The 20061-nt window shown below is 36.1% G+C and overlaps 1 protein-coding gene across 3 annotated transcripts in view; it reads left to right on the top strand.

The window, feature by feature from the left end:
• Window positions 1–14577: 14577 nt before the first annotated feature.
• The window catches only part of LOC308692706 (protein mono-ADP-ribosyltransferase PARP4-like), a 62215-nt gene continuing 56731 nt past the window's right edge, over window positions 14578–20061 (top strand). For 2 of the 3 annotated variants that reach the window (XM_081368989.1, XM_081368987.1), the window contains exons 1-7: window positions 14701–14846; window positions 15098–15230; window positions 15384–15579; window positions 16020–16134; window positions 16270–16348; window positions 19610–19708; window positions 19821–19979. In XM_081368989.1, the coding sequence (XP_081225115.1) occupies window positions 15105–15230; window positions 15384–15579; window positions 16020–16134; window positions 16270–16348; window positions 19610–19708; window positions 19821–19979 (774 nt within the window). In that variant the 5' untranslated portion in view covers window positions 14701–14846; window positions 15098–15104. Of the gene's footprint in view, window positions 14847–15097; window positions 15231–15383; window positions 15580–16019; window positions 16135–16269; window positions 16349–19609; window positions 19709–19820; window positions 19980–20061 lie in introns of all 3 variants that reach the window. The other variant, XM_081368988.1, reaches the window with a different exon arrangement.

The raw sequence follows: 20061 nt of genomic DNA, 5'->3' as shown, positions 1-20061 counted from the left end.
GTCTGTCGCAAATGTTGAAAATCTGACACGAAATTGTGGATGTGTGGAAGTAATGTATATAATAATTCAATAAATATCGATTTAATGAAAATTATGTGTCTTTTTTATTTGATTTTGGACAAGATTAATTAATGTTCCTTAATGGGAAATATGTTTTATTGGATCCATATCTTTTTGTTTGTTTAAAATAAATAATTTCTATTAACTTGTATTTCTAAAAATGAGAAATATTGTATTATTAAATCAATATCTATTTAATTGGAGAAAACAAATAATTTCTAATACATATTTATTAAATGAGATTTTTTGTTTTGATTAAATCTATATATTTTTGTTTAGATCAAAAATAGAATTTAAATTAATTGATTTTTTTCAACAAGAAAAATATGCTTTGTGCCAAGTGTTATAAAATAGTTTTCATTGACATAGAAAATATTGGTAAGGGCAAGTTATTTATTTTTCATTGGCTCAAGTTATAAAATATAGATGTGAACCATTACCCTAAAATTTTTTAATTGGATGAATGAAAATCTTTTATCAGTGTAAGCATACTTGAAGTTGTTCAAATGTAGCACACAAAAGCACAGTAAATACACTTAAAGTTATGCTTTACTAATTAGAACTCAAATATTCTACTTACTAAATATACTACATAAAATAGCACACTTCAAGTTAACTAATCATTAACACACTTGAAGTATACTAAATTAGTCTGGCTGCAATATACTTAACATATATATTTTTTCATCAGGGAAGTGCTTTCTAAATCATACATTTTTTAGGTTATTCATCTTGACAAAACACAGGGCCCAGTTATTGAGGTTCACCCCTTAGAACATTCCCATTCAGTCTCACTGCTTTATTTGTTGGTTGTTGTGCCTTGTCCTCACCTTTTCTGGCCTTTAATATCTGTGGCCATAATAGCATGTGACTGGAGGGTTATGAATTCTGAAGTTATAGTTCTGAACTCTCTCAGATGATGAAGTGGTGATTCTTTGTTCTCTCAGAGCATAGTGAATATCTGATGCTGGTGTAAATAGCAAGATTTAAACTCGCAACTATGACTTTATAATTCACATTTACGAGTTTATCTCGCAATTATGACATTTTTTTTATATATTCACACGCAACATCGTACCAGTAGTCTAATTTGTAGAGTCAGTCTCCTTAAACTATTTTAATACTTTTATATAAATAGGCCTATACAGTATAATATATAAATAATATATAGTACAAATAATATAGTATAAATAATATATAATTTCAAAATGTGCATATATGAACATTTACCATTTACCAAACAAATACCTTTGTCTTTTTAAAATGCTTTTTTTTTTTTTTACATCAAAATTTGAAATGTTGGGATTCACCTCGTAACTGGTTGGTTTGGTTCATGGCTTATAACATTCTAAAATGAAAACTTTTTTTTTAAATACATATGGGAAAAATGAATGGGACTGCAGTGCAGAATAAAGTTATTGTTTTCAACAACAAAAAAACCTGAACACTTTTCCTCTTTGCCATTGGTCAAACGAACATATAGTCCTGCCTCAATCTAACACCATTGGTTCAGTCAGTGCTGCTGTGTTGAGGTGGTTGGGTCTTGAAATGCTCAAACAAACAGAACAGTGCCACAGAAGTGAATCAAACTTTGAATTACTTGAACTTGTCTCTGAATTTTAAGTTGGATAGGAAAAGTATTTAAACATCAACAAAATTACACATCCCATTTAAATATTTAACAATAAACATAATTCAGCTTCACAGGTCCTGTATTGTGAATGCAAATGCTGTTAGATGATATGGATTTGTTAATATGATCTCTATGTTCATAGTCTCCAATGAAAGATTAGCTATTTATTAAGATAGAACAGCAAACAGAATCTGGTCTTTTTCCTTTCAGCCTGTGTTGCACCCAGACCCAGATGAGCTTTCATTTATTTATGCCAGAGTCAGTTTCAATTTTATTCATCTCAGTCCCTTCTGTCTTCAACAAAGGTGGATTAAAAGAGCTGTTCCCTGTGGTTAACGACAGACACAAAAGAAAAGCAACATTTCCCTGGGAATGCACATGCACATTTCTTTCCCTTGCCAAGAAAATAATAGATATTTCACAAGGGCGAAGAAAAAAACATTAAACCAAATACCTCAATTAAATGGCACCCAAAGCAGTGTTTTCATTCACTGCACAAACACAAGCATTGTGATATTGTTACTCAGACACTAAAGCTAATTTGCTTGTGCTAAATGAATACAGTAATGTGTGTAAACTGCTGTGCAGGCCATTAGGCCAACCTCTGGATAAAGGTGATGCTAATGAGTCTCGCAGAGAGGATGAGTTTAACGTAAGGTTCTGAGGGGTCACCTGGCACTCCACCAACACTCCATCAGGATCTTCAATGATCAAACACACAATAACATGTTCTTAACTTTGCACTGCTCACCCACAAATAGTGTGGGATTCTGTATAGTGGAAAAAAACAGGGGTTGGTTTAACATACAGACAAACACAGACATCTAGCTCAATTAACAGCTTTTGAACCACATGTTGTATATTGATCTGTGTTAAATTCACACTTCACATTATGTTCTCTCAACAGCACACTGAAGGCATTTGAGGGGCCTCATAGCTTGAACCTTATTGCGCATTTTTTATATATACTTGCAATAACATTGTCTTGTTTTAATGCACCTGTTTTTTTTTTTTTTTCAATATGAATACATTTAAAGAGGACCTATTATGCTTTTTTACATGATTTACATCAATCTTCCTTATGTTGCTGTTTGGCCATGAAAAGGTCTACAAATCACAAGTCCACTCTAAAGGGAAGCACTGTTTCTGAACTCTCTGAAACGCCTCGATTGTAGGCTTGAGTTATGTCACAATATTCTATTCCTAATTTAAATAATTCACACCCAAGGCATATGCAAAAAAGAAAAGAAAAAAGGAGTGAGGCCTGGTTGAGTTGTGTTAATAGAGTGTTAATAGTTGTTTTTATGGTAAGGGGCGTGAAATTTCCGAAAACAAGATGGAAGTGGTTGACCGAACATAACACACTGGTCCAGCTGACCAATCAGAGAAAATTTAGCTTTTTTAGAAGGAGGGGCTTTATAGAGACAGGAACTAAACAAAGCGTTACTGACAGACTGGGAAGGTGCTGCATGCAATAATGTAAAATATGAGAAAAATAATGGGTTTTTAACCTAATCTAGTTGACCACCAAAAAAAATCAATACTTTGTAATAGGGCATATATGGCAAAAAAAAGTCTAATCGCCTTTGGTAGTGATGGGCGTGTTCGCACTGCTTCATGAAGCTTTGAAACCTTTTTGAAAATTATGTTTCAAATTTGTGGTCCGAAGTGCATAACAATCTTGCCACGTCATGGGATTTTGGCAAACAAGGCTTTGTTATGTCATTGTTTATCTTTGTTTCGAATCTTGGAACTTGGAATCTTTTAGAACTGAGGATTCTTTCAAATGTTTAGTGAAACCCTGTGGGCCACATCATTTAAACATGATGAAATACATTGAGGATGGGCATCCCGCAAAACACGTTTTATAGAAAACTATTATGAGTACTGTCTTCAGTGTACATCATTCAAATGACGAAATATAATTTATTTCTTAATGTGTGTCAAATTAGTACTACATTGCTGAATACGCCATTAAGGAGACTGTAAGAAAATACGGGAAATAAGGAAAGATTGTTCACCCCTCATCATTTGCCTCTATGTCTCTCCCTGTATCTCATTTTCTCTCCATAAATATGAAACACATGGCTCTTAAATCAGATCCAAGCCATCATAAAGGCCATTAGGAGGATATGGACATTAGCCATGTGAAAATGCATCTAGGGCTTTCTCACAAAACAAATACAGTTTATGGATGACTGAATGTCCATTTTCAACCTATGAAAGTGCAATTTCAGCTGAGAGAGAAGAAGAACTTATCAAAATGTCAGTGGAGATGTATTTAGAGTTGTGGGAGGTGATAAAGAAAATTCGGGAAAGAGCTCTGAGGGAATAGGCCTAAACAAAGAGGAGGCAGAAGATTGAGGAAAACTCATGATCATTTACTGGTTGTGAAGATGGGCAAATTTTTTTCTTTTATTTGTTTTCTGTCAAGTCACAAACTGAGGAAAATTTGTGGGCTCCTGGATGCAAAGAACACCAGCAGTCAACACTTGTTTACTACTTGTAAAGCCATAATGTGTTTTAATCTCTTTTCATTTTCTGAAAAGCCAAAAACTCAGAAAATAGATGTTTTTTACAGTATGTATGTGGGTGGACGCCTCTTGAGTGTTAATGCTGTGCGTTCAGTACTGCTAAAAGTGTGAGAGAACCTCAAGTTGAGGGTGTTTTTTTGGAAGAGCCAAGGCAGTGGGTCGATCATTTTGAACGAATCTTTAATATGAACCGGGAACAACGAGTTGCCTCATAGAGTGATTCAGTCATTTTGTGTTGAGAGCACACAAGCAAGATCTTATAGGTTCTGTGCTACTGGAAACAGAAATTATTATTTCACCTGCCGAGTCTTTGGGTCCAACCCGTTCGTTCATCAAGTGACAGCCCCATAGGCTAAGGCTATGCAGTCTGTATCGGAAACAGAAATGATTAGTTGATTAGTTAGTTGGTCTCAAATTTCTTACAATTTATAAATTAGTGAATTTCTGTCATGGTTCTTTTCCATAACACTAGTAATAAAGAGTTGGCTGACACAAGATGAATGAACGACTCTGACCCAAAAACTCGAAAGCGGAAGTGTTTATTTCTGTGTCCGGTACAGACTGCATAGCTTCAGCCTCTGGGGATGTGACGTGACAAAATAACGAAGGTGAATAGGTGAGAGGTGAACTAACAAACTGCATAACCTGGAGACCCAGCTATGCAATGAATTAATCATTTCTGTTTCTCATAATTTGGCTTTAGCTGCATTATCGTTTTTTTTCTTATTCGAAATGTGATCAACGTTTGCATAGATGTGTTGGGGAATTTGGCTATGAACATGTAACAGAATGAACAGTTATATTCTACTAAAATGATCCGTACTTCCCATCACAAGGCAGGGCATTAGTATTACAGAGAGAAAAAAAGCGTTCAATTTCTGAGCTGACTTGCCTTTCTGTGTTTGTTCCAGACAGACTGTCAGTCTGAGAATTAGTTGTGGAGATTTTTCAGTGGCGACAAGTCACTGTCTTAATGAGTGAGTCATTTGAATCATTCATTCAGCCAATGCATTCAAGACACTGATTCATTCAGGAAGGAACAAATGACTGTTTTTACAAGTGAGTCATTGAATTATTCACTTAACAGATTCGTTCAAAAACTTTAAACACACGGATTCAATCAGAAACAAAATCAATGAAACAGCCGATACTGTGTTGATCAGAGATGCATAATAGTTTATTTGGAACTATTTTCATTGACGAAACAAAAATAACCAGCAATTTTGCATCTGAACTGTAAGAGATATTCAAAATAAGCATATCGCTTTAACATGTATAGGCCTAGCTATTCAGTTGAAACTTCTCATAGACATACATATCGGCCCCAAAAATGTTTGGACAATGAAACGGTATTACATAAGAAAGAAAGTGTAGCTATTTTTGCAACTGGTAATTTTTAGTTAAAATATAAAGTCTGTTCCCTCAAGTTAACAGCAGGAATGTGTCCAAAATATTTTATTTATTTATTTATTTATCTATCAGTTTATTCGTCCATACATTTATTTGACCAAAATTAACATTTGGTCATCATTTTAAGTTGTTTTATCATTTAAAACCAAACTTTTGTGAAATATTTTGTTTGGAGAGCGAGTTTGTGCTACATTTCTTTAAAAATAGAATGGTCAGTCTGTCGTTCATATAGGCTACTGTATTTTATGGTATGGCTTAAGGGCCCAACAAAATATATTATATGCACAAGTACAAAAAATGCTTCTAGATGGTAAATTACTGGAAGTTGGAAAGGGAATAAAGAAGGTTTGTTGGGTTACAAAGGAACGCTGAGGGAATTGTCCATGTTGGCAGGAGCTCTGGCCTGGGGAAAGGAGCAGTGCAGGTGTCGATTTGTCCTAGTTTTCAGGGCATAACTGTTTTCTGTAGTGAGGAGAGACACTGTAAAAGAAAATGGCAATGGTAGGACGGTAAGATTATGATTTTCCCCACATTCATTTTCGTCCTACTGTAGATGCTTATGTCTGTGAGTGAGGAGAGCTGGCAACCAATTATTTCCTCTTAGAGTGTGATGATGCAGAGCCAAAGCACCAGACGAGCAGAAAGGTTGAGAGGACAGATTCAATCACAGCTGTGTAGAACTGAACCAGAAGCCCACATTTCCTATGCCGTGTGCCTTTAAAAATAAGCCTTCAGTAGGCTATTATCAGAGTTTTAAGACATCCTTGAAAATGTAATTAAAAGAAAAACGGCAAATTACATACTTTCACACAAGTACACGATATTAATTGGATATTGTGGAAATTCAAGATGAAGTAGCTAATGAAATTACACTCACGGGGAAAAATTACCCAACAGCTTGTCACTGGCAGTACACTCAAAGGGACATATTTACCCATAAAAGATAGTACCGTAAAGGGTACATATTATTAATATTATGCCAATCTAGAGAAAAATTCAAAGGTCAATACAAAATATAGGGTGAAAAGAAAGGGATTCAAAGGACAGGTACTTTTTTTCTCAGAACAATCAGACTAGTTACAAAGATGAGACTCTAGCAACATAAATACACCATCAACACAAGGGGTTTAAAGGCTTTGTTTTTGTTGTGATAGTTCCGTGTGCGAAAGATCCCAATAATAGCAGTGTTACCAAGATCATGTGAGTAATAAGCTAAAAATAAAACTGTATTTCTAATGAAATGGAGTTTCATGTGAGTATACTTGATTTTAAACATACAACATTTCTCAAACGTAATATTTATCCTTTGAGGGGTAAAACGTTTTACAAAATAGAATAAGACAATGCATTTTTAAATACGAGTAAATATGAGCTGACGAGTCACCAGCAGAAACATTTCTTATGAGGACAAATGCCTCCCTCTAGTGTTCAAGAAGGAAGGTTCAGGAGAATATCTGTCAATCATTACATCACTTTTTTTTCTGACCAGTTTTCTGCTTGACATCATTAAATTTCAAATCATGTGGAGAAACTGAGAGATTTGACATTGACACTTTGCCATTAAGGTCAAGATGCACAAAAGTAATGGATGACACATTTCTCGGAAAAGGAACACAATGAAACACAAAGAGCAGCATGATGTACTCTGAGTCATGTCATTATCTGAGATCACAGAGTCTTCATTATGCAGAACAGAAGAGTGTTCCTTTGAAGCACTGCACCTCAGTGACATTCTCCCAGGCACAATTGCTGATTTGATGAAAAAGCCGAAAAAAATTATTTTCAGTTTTAACATGTAAATAACACCATCAAACCCATGTTTAGCATTGTGTGCTGAGAATTTATTAAAGTTAGATTATGCAAATTTAAACCAATATTCATGTCAACAGACAAACAACCCACAGAGCAAAGTGACTAATCATTTCCTTTGGAGAAACCTGGAGTCAATGGCACAATGGTGATAGTTCACGGCTTATTCTGCAGGACTTTATACAGCAACCTCATACTCACGGCCTTGAGCTTTAGCCAGTACACCATATATCAAAACAGACATGGCCCACAAATCAGTCAGTCACAAAATTACTGCAACTGAACAGCTGTGACTTCAGTGTGCTTTTTAAAACTAAACAGAATATATGAATACAATTCTGCCCTAACAAGTAGTGAGGAGGAACCTCATGTGGAAATAAAAAATCTGACATCCACCTTGGCACATAGGTCAATATTAAAACATTCATGGGCTGGGATAACAAATATTCAAAAAGTTAATTCATGACGCATGTAATTGTAGTTCATAAAATGCTATATAAACACACACTGTAAAAAATTTGCTGTAGTTTTGCAGCTGTTTGCCAGTAACTTACTGTAGATTTAAATTTATGTTATTTACTGGCAACAGTTTGTTCAAAGTTAAATGAACATTAAACATTAACAAGTCTTTGTCTTTAAAGAATAAAATTATAAAATAACAATCTAATGCAAAGCATTCTGGGAACCAGAAATCTTCATCAACCTTTTTCTGTTTTTTTTTCCTTCAGATTTTGGTTCCCAGAATGCTTTGCATAAGGATGTTATTTTAGTTTTATTCTGTAAAGATAAAGACTTGTTAATGTTTAATGTTCATTTAATTTTGTACAAATTGTTGCCAGTAAATAACATCAATTTAAATCTACAGTAAGTTACTGGCAAGTAGCTGCCAGTAATACTGTAATTTCTACAGATTTTTCTAACAGTGCATGCCATTGAAGTTCTAGTTGTCTGTTGATAATACCACACCAATAAAGCCTACAATTACCCCTATATTTTAAACGGCATGCATTTTGTGGAAAAACATTGTTTTGTGACTGTGCTGATGAATATGGTTATCCGACTGATCATAAAACATTCACTACTAGGCTTAAGAGATATAAAAGGATCTCAAGCTGACTAGCTGAAGATGTTACTGCAGCTATCCTCATTAACAGACAGCACTTCTTTGAAAAATAAATTCCAGCACAAGTGCTACAACCAGTGTTAGGGAAGGTTATTTTTAAAAGTAATGCATTACAATATTGCGATACTCCCTAAAAAGTAACTAATAGCATTAGTTACTTTTTTATGGAAAGTAATGTGTTACGTTACTTTTGCATTACTTTTTCTCATCTGGGCCTGGTTAGCTTGTGTCACAATTCATGTCTGTGTTCCCCTGTCTCATCCTATGTTTAGCAGTTCCCCATTATGTTGATTAGTCTTCCCAGGTGTTTCTTATTTACTACGCCCTCTTGTTAAGCTTTTTTGCCTTTGTATTTATACCCCTGTGCTTCAGTTGTTGTTTGTCGGCCGTTGAAGCTGTTTCTGGTTTCTTGTTCCTGTCCTGAGTTCTGTTATTTGCTGGATTACCTGTTTGTTTAAATAAATTACTGCTGCATGTGGATTCTCTCACCACTTTGTTCCTACCTCACCGTAACAGCTTGTTTGTTTTTTGACAAAAAAAGTTATATTTTTGGCAAATGTAAAGGCCCTTTCACACCAAAAGTTAAATGAATAAGCCTAAGGCTGAAGGAAATGCAAATTCACGCGTGTAAAATAGAGGGGGCGCAGCTCAAACAAACCCTTTAAACAATGCAGAAGAAGAAAGTTCACCAATAAAAACCAGGTTCAGAAAGTAAAAGTCCTCCTCAGTATTTTGTTCCAATCACCTGGATTTGCTAATTAGCACAGTTTTTCAGCCAGGAGATAGAACTAATTAGTGCGATCAGCTGGCTGAGTTCATGGGTGGAATAAATATATGGCAGGACTTTTACTTTCTGACCACTTTACAAACAAACAAACCCCAATGTGATGTTTGATTAAAGTCATTTTTGCTTATTAGCATGGTTGAATTTGATCATCGAAGGTCAGAAGCAGAGACAGAAGTTAATAAAGTGAGATTATTTGTATTATTTAACATATTTGAGTATCGCAGGTTAGCATTATATTCTGAGTTTGCATTTCAATGTTTTTATTCATATTGAGGAATACTAAATCTGTTTTTGTGCAAGTGAGGTGAGTAAATGCACGCTCACTGCTCACATTTAGTCTAGAACTACAAAAACCATCATGTTCACACAGCGCACACAGCATTGTAATGCTTTACAATGAATTATGTTAGAGAGCTACATATGCAATTTATCTGTTCAATAAAATACCTTACATTTTGAGTAATAAAAACGGCATCTCTGCATCGCCTTTACAAAATTTCACATCACTCAGTTCTTCCCATCTCTGAATAGCAAGACAATGTTGACTCTCATTATATTACAAGCTCTGTCACGTTCTCTTTTTGCCTGCAGACTCTCCTCCTCATACTCTCCATTTTAAATGGGTGATTCTCCAGAGGTTCAAGATTCATGGTGCTCCCTTTTAACCTTTCCCACTCATTGTGAAAACTAACCTATGCCACTCCCACACCATACACGTGTCAAAGTAGCCGGAGCAACTTTTCTCCATTTACTGATATGACGAGACCACCCCGTCAGGTCTAGAATATAATCTCTTATAATAGGATTACCATAGTGAATCAGGGTAAGATAAAAACACGTTTGGGAATGGTTGACGATGTGTTCACTCATTATTTAAATTTTGTTACATAGTGTACATTTAACAAACCTTCACCCATATTTGTAGAAAGAGGACACAAGCTTTTGTGTTTAAAGTCATGCACAAGAGTAATGTGCCAAATAGTCTCACCTTTTAACCCATTAAGTTAAAGGGTTAGTTCACCCAAAAATGAAAATTCTGTCAGTAATTACTCACCCTCATGTTGTTCCAACCCGTAAGACTTTCGTTCATCTTCGGAACACAAATTAAGATATTTTTGATGAAATCTGAGAGCTGGATCACTCCTCCACAAGCTTATGAACACTATAACTTGCTGGCCCAGAAAATGTATTAAAGACATCGTTAATATAGTCCAAGTGACTCCAGTGGCTCAATCTTAAGTTTATAAAGCGACGAGAATACTTTTTGTGCGCAAAAACAAACAAAAATAATGACTTTATTCCACTTTTCATTTCCTTCTCTCTGGGCCTCGAGTCTTTGCACGTAGTGTTTTTGCGCAGCGCGTCTGTGTTGTATATCACCACGTAGGCTCACTTTTGGCCGACGCTAGTCATGTGTGTGATACGTGGTGACGTGCACAGACGCGCTACGCTTAAACACTATGTGAAAAGACTCGAGCCCCAGAGAGAAGGAAATGAAAAGTGGAATAAAGTCGTTATTTTTGTTTGTTTTTGCGCACAAAAAGTATTCTCGTCGCTTTATAAACTTAAGATTGAGCCACTGGAGTCACTTGGACTATATTAACGATGTCTTTAATAACTTTTCTTGGCCAGCAAGTTATAATCCCTTAGAAGCCTATGGAGAAGTGATCCAGCTCTCAGATTTAATAAAAAATATCTTAATTTGTGTTCCGAAGATGAACGAAGGTCTTACGGGTTGGAACAACATGAGGGTGAGTAATTACTGACAATACCCTTCAATAATATTATTGTAAAGAGAAAAGTGAATCTTAGTTCACAAAGAAATAACACAATAATATTATTGTAAAGAGAAAAGTGAATCTTAGTTCACAAAGAAATAACATCCACATTTATATCTAAGGATTTTTTTATTATTTTATTTATAGAATCAATTAGCCTATAGAAAAACACTTGCCTCAACTACCATTATATCTAAAAAACATTTCTTCAAGTTGCTGCCCCCACACATACTTAAAAATAATAACTTTAGTCATAATAAAATAACAACAGACAAACAGAGAAATAACTACTGGAGTCCCAGTCAATTTACTGAGGCTAGGCAAAAAGTTATGGATCTATTTCAGAGGTCTTCAATACAGTACAAAGTTTAAAAAATTGTAAAAAGTTTAGCAAAAAAAAAAAAAGATCATACTGTTTTTAAGTTTGGTCCTTTTTGTTGTTGTTTAGTCTGAGAGTTTCTCATACATTATACAGTACATAGTCATGAGTTACTTTTAAGTCTTTTTTGGTTCTTGTGCATTGGATCTGAAATACTTATTGTAACAATAACTGCATAGCAAATGCATTTTCATTCACCCTATAAAAACACAAAACATTCTGAGGCTAACAGCACAATTTGGAGTCGGTAAGAATTAAGTTTTTGAAAGAAGTCTCTTATGCTCACGAAGACTTATTTGATAAAAAATAAAGTAAAAATTCAAATTTAAATAGCGGTTTCCTATTTTAATATATTTTATGTCATTTTTAGCACCATCACTCCAGTCTTCAGTGTCACATGATCCTTCAGAAATCATTCTAATATGCTGATTTGCTGCTCAAGAAACACTTATTATTATCAATGTTGAAAACAGTTGTTCTGCTTAACATTTTCTTTGATGAATAGAAAATTCAATAGAACAGCATTTATTTGAAATAGAAATCTTCTGTAACATTACAAACGTATTTACAAGTTTTGTTGTTGATCAATGTAATGCATCCATGCTTAAAGTCCACATGAAATCAAAATTGACCGTATTTACTTTGTTTGCCTAAATTGATCGTTTTGTAGTGAACAATTCATCCATGCAAGTCAATCCACAAAAAAACATTTTTTGGCTTCGTAATCTTTAATCAAAATCTGAAAATGCTCCTCCCCTCTGCTTTGGAGGACCTTCCCTGATGACGTATGTTTGACGGCTTGGTTTGGGAAACGCTTAACCACTCCCCTCAAACCGTTAGTCTGTTATGAGCAGAGATGGAGAGGAGGAGCGCTAGATTAAAACCCTGCCCTCTGTTCAATATTCCGTTTCACTGGGAAATACGTCACAACACTGGAGAAAAGTCGTTTGCAACTTCCGGTTCACACAGACTTTAATAAAAGTATCATTTCTTTCAAAAGAAAATCTTACTGACCCCAAATTTCCTCACACAATAACCTACTCGTACCTCTGTACTTTATTTAGAGTTCTATTAAACCTCTAAATGTATGTATAGCACTTTTTTTGCAATATAGAATGTAATATTTTGTAAGTTTGCTTGTGTCTCAGTATTTAACATAAAATAACACCACAATTAAAATGTGTTTTTATAATATGCAAATAAATGTGAAAACCAGTGATACACCATTACTTTGGCAAGATGCAGGTAGTAGGCTCAAAACTGAAATTGCCTATGGAAACTCTGTTAAATGTAGGGCCGGGTCTGATATTTGATGCCACACATCTTTTTCAGTGTTCCCTAATGGCTGATACTGAACATGACGAGCATCGCCCTGAGTGGTGTTCATGTGTGGATTCTCAATGTTTCTCAGTGAAATATCACTGACATGCCTGGCTCTGTCCACTGCTTTTTCATGTAGTCTCTCCTCCAGAATGGCTGAAGTCTCCCGCTCCAGATAAACCTCATAGATCGATTTATAATACGGCTTCCATCGGGTCATGAGAGATGAGCTTATCGTCAACAAAAATGAAAGGCCAAGAATAAGAATTAGGCCAATTACCTAGAAGAAGAAAAAAACAACTGAAATTGAAAAAATGGCATAGGTCAAGGTCACAATCTATTTACCCATTTTACAGGCCTCTCTACCATTTGGTAGAACACATTTAGTGTAAAAAAAATATTTTTAAATCAACTTTACAATACACTATTTTCACCAGCATCATTTCAGGATGTTAGCAGCAGTGAAATCCATTACCGTATGATCATTTTCATTCATTTTAGAAAGGTAATAATTTATTTTGTAAAAAATATAGTTTCAGAGGGCATAGTGAACAGATTAAATAAACTTTTTTTTTTTTAAGAAGGAAAACATGCTCAACCAATTGGTAGACATGTCTGTTAATTGTAAAAGTGAGAACACTTTCAATTCTGCTAGTATAACTAAAACTGTTAAAAACAGTTTTCGGTAACTGAAAATAAAGCTGAAATAAAATATAATATAAAAATGAGATGAAAAACTTAAAAAAAAAATGCTGCCTTGGCAACTAACTGAAATAAGTTAACAAGCACATTCTGTCATTTCTTGTTTTCGCCTAACATATGTAACCAGCAAAATAGTTATGGGTTTCCCCTTTTGGAAACCAAATCATTTTAGGAAGCCAAAAAAAAGAAAATTCTTCTTCTTGTTTTTACCAAAAACTTCCCAGTAGAAAGTTTTGAGAACCGAAATTGTTAACTGTGTGATCAAATATGAGGGATAACAATATAATAAATAATAAATAACACAGATCAAATTTACCCGTGATTCACTGTCAAATTTTCTTAGAGTCTCTGCTTCTCCTGGAGTTGGTAGATCCTTGCACGCGATTTGCTCCCCGGTACCGTTCGCATTAACGGTCCGCATGCAAACGTACCAATCCCCGTCAATAAATGCAACGACAATCCACAGCGATCCCGCATAAAATACATTGAACAGATGCTTCCATGTAATGCCACAGTAATACCATCCTTCCTGTCCACAGTGTTCTGGATGATAACAGTAACCCCCAGCACAACAGCAGCATTCAAAGGTATCGCAGCACTCACTTCTACAACATCTGCTCTGGCTTCTGACGCAACATCTGCAAACGTAACATCTGCACATCTTCAGGAGCTGAGCGTTGATGAGGATCATAACAAAGAACAGTATGCCTATTGGCAGACACAGGTAGAGCCAGCAGTGCAGGAGAGTTATCTCGCGAGTTGTGCAAGGGCACGTGAACACATATTTGAAAAAGATAAGCATAGCCAGGACTATGACAGCTGTCCTGACGGGTACATTTCTGAGTAACGTTACATAAGTTGAAAAAAACGTGTGTCGAGCCATTTCTGCATTTACGCTTAACGGAACCCATACAAGAGCTGTAAAGCACCGCGGACTGAAAAAAATCTCAGTAGTTCAACAAACATAACACGGCTTCCTGATTTCCGCTGCTCCGTCTTCTCAGTGGATGTGGAAGAGGAAAAGGAGGGACAGTTAGGATTTATCCCACAACAATAGTAAGGTTGGAGAGATGCAGCGCCCCTCTTTGCTTGTATGTTTTAGGAAACTGTATACAGTAATCTCTGTAAGGACCGTTTCAACCACTGGATGGAGCCCTGTGTTTTTATAGCAGGGAGGTGTGTCTTTACAGGAATATGAGTCAGGAAGCCAAAGCACTATTCTAATGAAACTTACACGGGAGATTGTTTACTCTTTCTTTAATGGTATTTTCTTAAAATCTAAACGTATCTAAACTCGACTCTGACTTCACGGTAAGATGTTCTTCCGTCTGCTGGCATGACAGCACGTATGCCGACTGTTTAACTTTATATCAATGGAAATATAACTATGTGTATGTGAATACAAGAATTATAATGTCTGATTTGTTAAATAAATAGTCCAGGTCGAATATGTTTATGTTGATAGTATCAAATAGAAGGAGTCGCACACAGACGCTGTTTTTATTGTGTGATTTACTGTAGCCTTTTTTTTTTCTTGTCGTTTTTCTTGCCATGTTCTTCAGTGGCATCATGACAGTGTTTGAAAACTGTACTGTAGTGTTAGATGTGAAGAATGTGCCTTATAAAGAGAAGAACAAGCTGAGATTGGCTCTTCTGGAAAATGGAGGAAACATATCTTATGTCATCAACAAAGAGGTTCGTATCCCACAAATAACATGGAAATGGGAACTGCCCTTCATGCTTTATAATGCTTAAAATAGTGCCTCAAAAGGTTAAAACAATTAAGTGAGCAATAGTTCCTACTAAAGATCTGTAGTGTCTCTTCTGACCTGCTTTTCTCTTCTCCAGTGCTCTTTTGTGGTCACTAGCAGTGTGAATGACCTGAGCAGTAACCGGCAGCGCAGCATCCAGAAGCTCCGGATCCCAGTGGTTGGGACGCAGTATGTGTGGAGCTGTCTGGATGAAGGGCGTCTCCTGCCTTTGACGCAGCATGATTTGGCCCCACAGCTGGCTTGTCCCACCTCTGAATCCATCTCTCATCCAGGTAGAAGTTTCATTAACCTAATTTATTGAATTCTCAGATTTTCTTTCTTTGGTTAGAATAGATATGAGATGTTTGTGTCAAGTCACATGAGATGTGTAAACAAAATGGAGGAACAGAATGGATGGGAGTGTCACAGCCAGGGGTGCGTTTCCCGAAAGCATCGTTGGCCAACTATGGTCGCAAGTTCCGTCGTTACCAATAGAGTTCAATGGACATTGCGATGAACTTGCGACCATAGTTGGCCACGATGCTTTCGGGAAACGCACCACAGATTAGTTGTGTTTGCTTACTGTGGGTGTGTTTTGTTCTTTTGTTGTACTCTTCTGTTGCAGCACATTTTTGTTGAGAAATATATTTGATATATTTAGGTATTGAGTAAATGAGATTAAACCATGCGTTTTTGTGGAGCTGTTGACATACTGTTGTTTTTCACCATAAAGAGGGAAAAGTGTCGACCCAGATACAAGAAAAAGAGGAGTTCAAAGGTCAGTCTGAACTCCCAAAGACTGAGATTGCGGCTCTTGAGAAGGGCGGACCCAGTCTCGGCAGGTTCAGGTATATTCTCTTTTTTTTTGTCACCGTCAGTCCTTGAGTGTTATTAAACAGTTTCTTTATTGTTCTACAATTTTCACATAATTTATTTAGATGTGCTAGTTTACCTGACTGCATCTTTTCATTTACCCAATGCAGAGTTTACAGAGGCGGCGAGCATGAGCTGCCTGAATTTCCTTCATATTTTCAAGTGGCCAAATATTCAGTTTTTGAGAGGGTGAGTGAGTGTCATAGTGTGTCACATCATTAAGGGGGGGGGGGGGGGGTGAAATGCTCATTTTCACTCAATCTCCTGTTAATCTTGAGTACCTATAGAGTAGTATTGCATCCTTCATATCTCCAAAAAGTATTTAGTTTTATTATATTTATAAAAGAAAAATAGGCTGTACCGAGTCTTTCCGGAAAAAAAACGAGCGGCTGGGGGCGGGCGAAGCTAAAGCTGTGTGCTAACGCGCCACACTAACAACACAGAGACATTTGTATGGAATGCCAAAGCTGTCAATATTAAAAATAAATAAAAACATAAATAAATATACAAATAAATGTAAAAAAGAAAAAAGAAATATATATATAAATATATATATAAATAAATATACATAGAAAAACAAAAAAACGAAAATAAATAATTATTTATACATTTATTTCCTTATTTATGTATTTATTTATTTTTTTCCATATTTATTTATTTATTCTTTTATTTATTTATACATTTATTCATTTATACATTTATTTATTTATACATTTATTTATTTTTACATTTATTTATTTATTTATACATTTATGTATTTATACATTTATTTATTTATTTCTTCCTACATTTCTCCCTGCATAGGGTAATGAGGAGGGGGTGGTTTACCTCAGACATAGCAATCGAGCTCAGAGTAAGCGAAGGGTTGAGGCCACAGTGACACCCTGTGGCGAAATACAATAAGTATAGCTCACTGACGTTGATACGGTCTATGACTGCGAGGTATATGGTCAAAATCCTAAATCTTACTGTGTGACATGGATAGGCTACTCTTTATTCCGGACATGGCCGTTGAACATCGTTTGTCTGGATTTGTAATTTTCGTTTTTTTGCTTTTCTATGTATATTTATTTATATATATATTTATTTATTTTTTCTTTTTTACATTTATTTGTATATTTATTTATTTATTTATAATATTGTCAGCTTTGGCATTCCATACATTTGAAGCTGTTTTACCAGTTTTACTCACCGCGGTTCCAATCACGACCGCGAACCTTTATCATTGCGACTGCTCGATCCTTAAGCATTAGACGATCTGCAAATCCGTCGATCTGGGCTTTGTTTATAAAACAATCATCGTCGAAATGCAGGGAACAAAGTCTTACACAGCTCCGTTGATGCTCAGGAAAAACAAACTCCATCCACTGGTCCCTTTAAGGGTTTCCGCGGGGTTGTAAAAGGTAGTAAAACTAAGGTAGTAAATTAAATTATGCCAAATTAAGGCCAGTAAAAAGTAGTAAACGTCATCTGACGAGGTAGTAAATTTTCGAAGCCCCATCTAACTGGGTCTATATCATGGTTGTCCAAATTACGGCCCGCGGTCCAGTTTTTATTGGCCCGCAGCCAGGGTCCGAAATTAACACCCGCCAAGCGCCAAGTGCGGTTAGATTTTCCGTTTGGCGAGTAAATCTCAAAAGGCTATCCGCCACAATGGCGGGTGAATGTTCATCATACCAAAAATAGTAATAAAAAATATTACAATTGCCTTTTGTGATGTTATGATGCCTGGAAATTAGTTCAAATCTCCTGCGAATCTAGAGCGAGCAAGCGAGCAAAAGCGTGCGGCAGAGAGGGAGAGACCTTGCGTCTCTCTCTCTCTCTCTCTCTCTCTCTCTCTCTCTCTCTCTCTCTCTCATGCTGTGATGACGCGTTCATATAAACGGCACCTAGACGCTGTAAAAAAAAAAAAAAATTATGACATTCTAATTGTTTATTAATAAACAAGTGTTTCTGTCTCAGCTGCAAAGATGAAGTTGACACTGACTCGCGATCTTCGCAGTAGCCTAGTGAACGCGCCGGAGAAAAATGCATTTCTTACGGATTATAGCCTAGCCTACTTTTATTTAGTTTTGACTGGTTCTGTTTAAAAGTAGAAATTTCAAGCTTTCTGTAGATAATAGATATAGGAAATTTCTAATTTGTTTAGGTCTGTGAGGCGAGTAGCCTACTACCTATAGCCTATGCTGAGTTTCGGTTCATGTCTGAACGTGTTGTGATTATACAAAATAATGAAACATGGATTAAAATTAAGATAAAATTAATTAATACAAAACGAAATTCGTTTCAAAGAGAGGCTTTGTGTTTTCTGTTTGATGTCTCTGTGAAAGTTTTAAAAGCATCCTAAATGGAGAACGAACGGTTAGGCAACATGTTTTTTTCCTCAGATGCAAACACGAAATAAAAGACAAAATACTTTATAAAAAGACAAACCGTCCATTTTTGGGGAAAAAATATGGATTTAAAGCTTTTGAAAAAAAATATAGATGGATTAATAGCGTTTTGGAAAAAAATATGGATGGATTTATAGCGTTTTGGAAAAAAATATGGATGGAAAGATATTTCATGTCTTTACTTGTCACTTTACTTAACACTGCTACAGTTGAAGTTCGAAGCCGTGGTGGTAGTAAAAATATTGTGATGGTAGTAAAATAGGTGGTAAAAAGGTAGTAAATTCAATTTAAGAATCTGTATAAACCCTGCCTTAACGCTGGGTTCTTTGGGAATATGTGCAGGGTTGTCTTGCCCTGGCAACCAAAAACACACTTCTTTGGTGACATTGACTTCCAAAAGCCGAGCAGAGCGCTTTGATGGGCGTACTGCTTTCGCTATCTTGCTATGGTCTACGAGTGCGCGCGCGCCTGTGGTTCTTCCGGCAGAAGTGCCCTTAGGACCCATATAAGGAAATTCCGCCCCAGCTGACGTCACGAAGACCCATACTCGAAAAAAACTTTCCGAAACTTGTGACAAACCGGAAGGACAATTTTTGGCACAGAAATACTCCTTCAAACGTACAATTACATTTTTTAAACTTTGTCCATGTTTAGCATGGGAATCCAACTCTTTAACAGTGTAAAAAACTCAGTATGCATGATATAGCATTTCACCCCCCCTTTAAAAAATGTTCCTTCGATTTTCCCTTAATCTTTTAATTATAAGAGTTAGTGTATTATGAAAAACACACTGTACATTTCAGAACTCAAAGTAGACCATTTATTCAAAATACACTGCACAAATGACTTACTTTCAACTTCCACAACTTTCTGAAGTCAGACATACATGCACACAACACCCATAGGTCATAAATTTGACAAACATAATAAGTGGATCTAGGGGGGGAAATAAAATAGTAATAAAATGTATGATGACCAGTTTAACACATTCCTGAAGTGATTCTTGTAGCCTTCATCACTGCCTGAGTTTGAAGGAGTTTTCATGTCTGTGTTGCAGGTCAAACCCAAGACTTTGTCTGTTTTGGAGCTGCAGAGTGCCAGAGGACGAAAAGGCCAGCAGTATCGTGTGTTGTCTTCAATCTTGCGTGAAGCTGAGGTTTGGTCATCTCGAACACCGTTTAAACTGTTTAGATGTTGTTATCATAGGACTCATATATTGTGAGAGAGGTAATGAACTCTTGACATGTCTTGACACTCTCTCACTGTAGAGCGCAGTGGTGCAGGACAAGCTTGTGTACTGCGTGACGTCTGAGGATGCTGTGGAAGCGTATCTGCTGCTGATGAAGGAGATGGAGACGCAGGGATTCACAAGGACTCACACGCTTCCTCCTGAGGTTGAACGCTTGGCGTCCTACAGCCTGCAGCAGGTTACACAGAAACAGATCTATGAAGATCTATTTTATTCAGTTGATACTGTACAGTATGTGTGCATATATATAACGTGTCCGA

Source organism: Scardinius erythrophthalmus, assembly GCF_964197995.2.
Source record: "Scardinius erythrophthalmus genome assembly, chromosome: 6".
Taxonomy (NCBI): Eukaryota; Metazoa; Chordata; class Actinopteri; order Cypriniformes; family Leuciscidae; genus Scardinius; species Scardinius erythrophthalmus.
The sequence above is the reverse complement of the archived record's forward strand: the minus strand, read 5'-3'. Positions and strand labels throughout refer to the sequence as shown.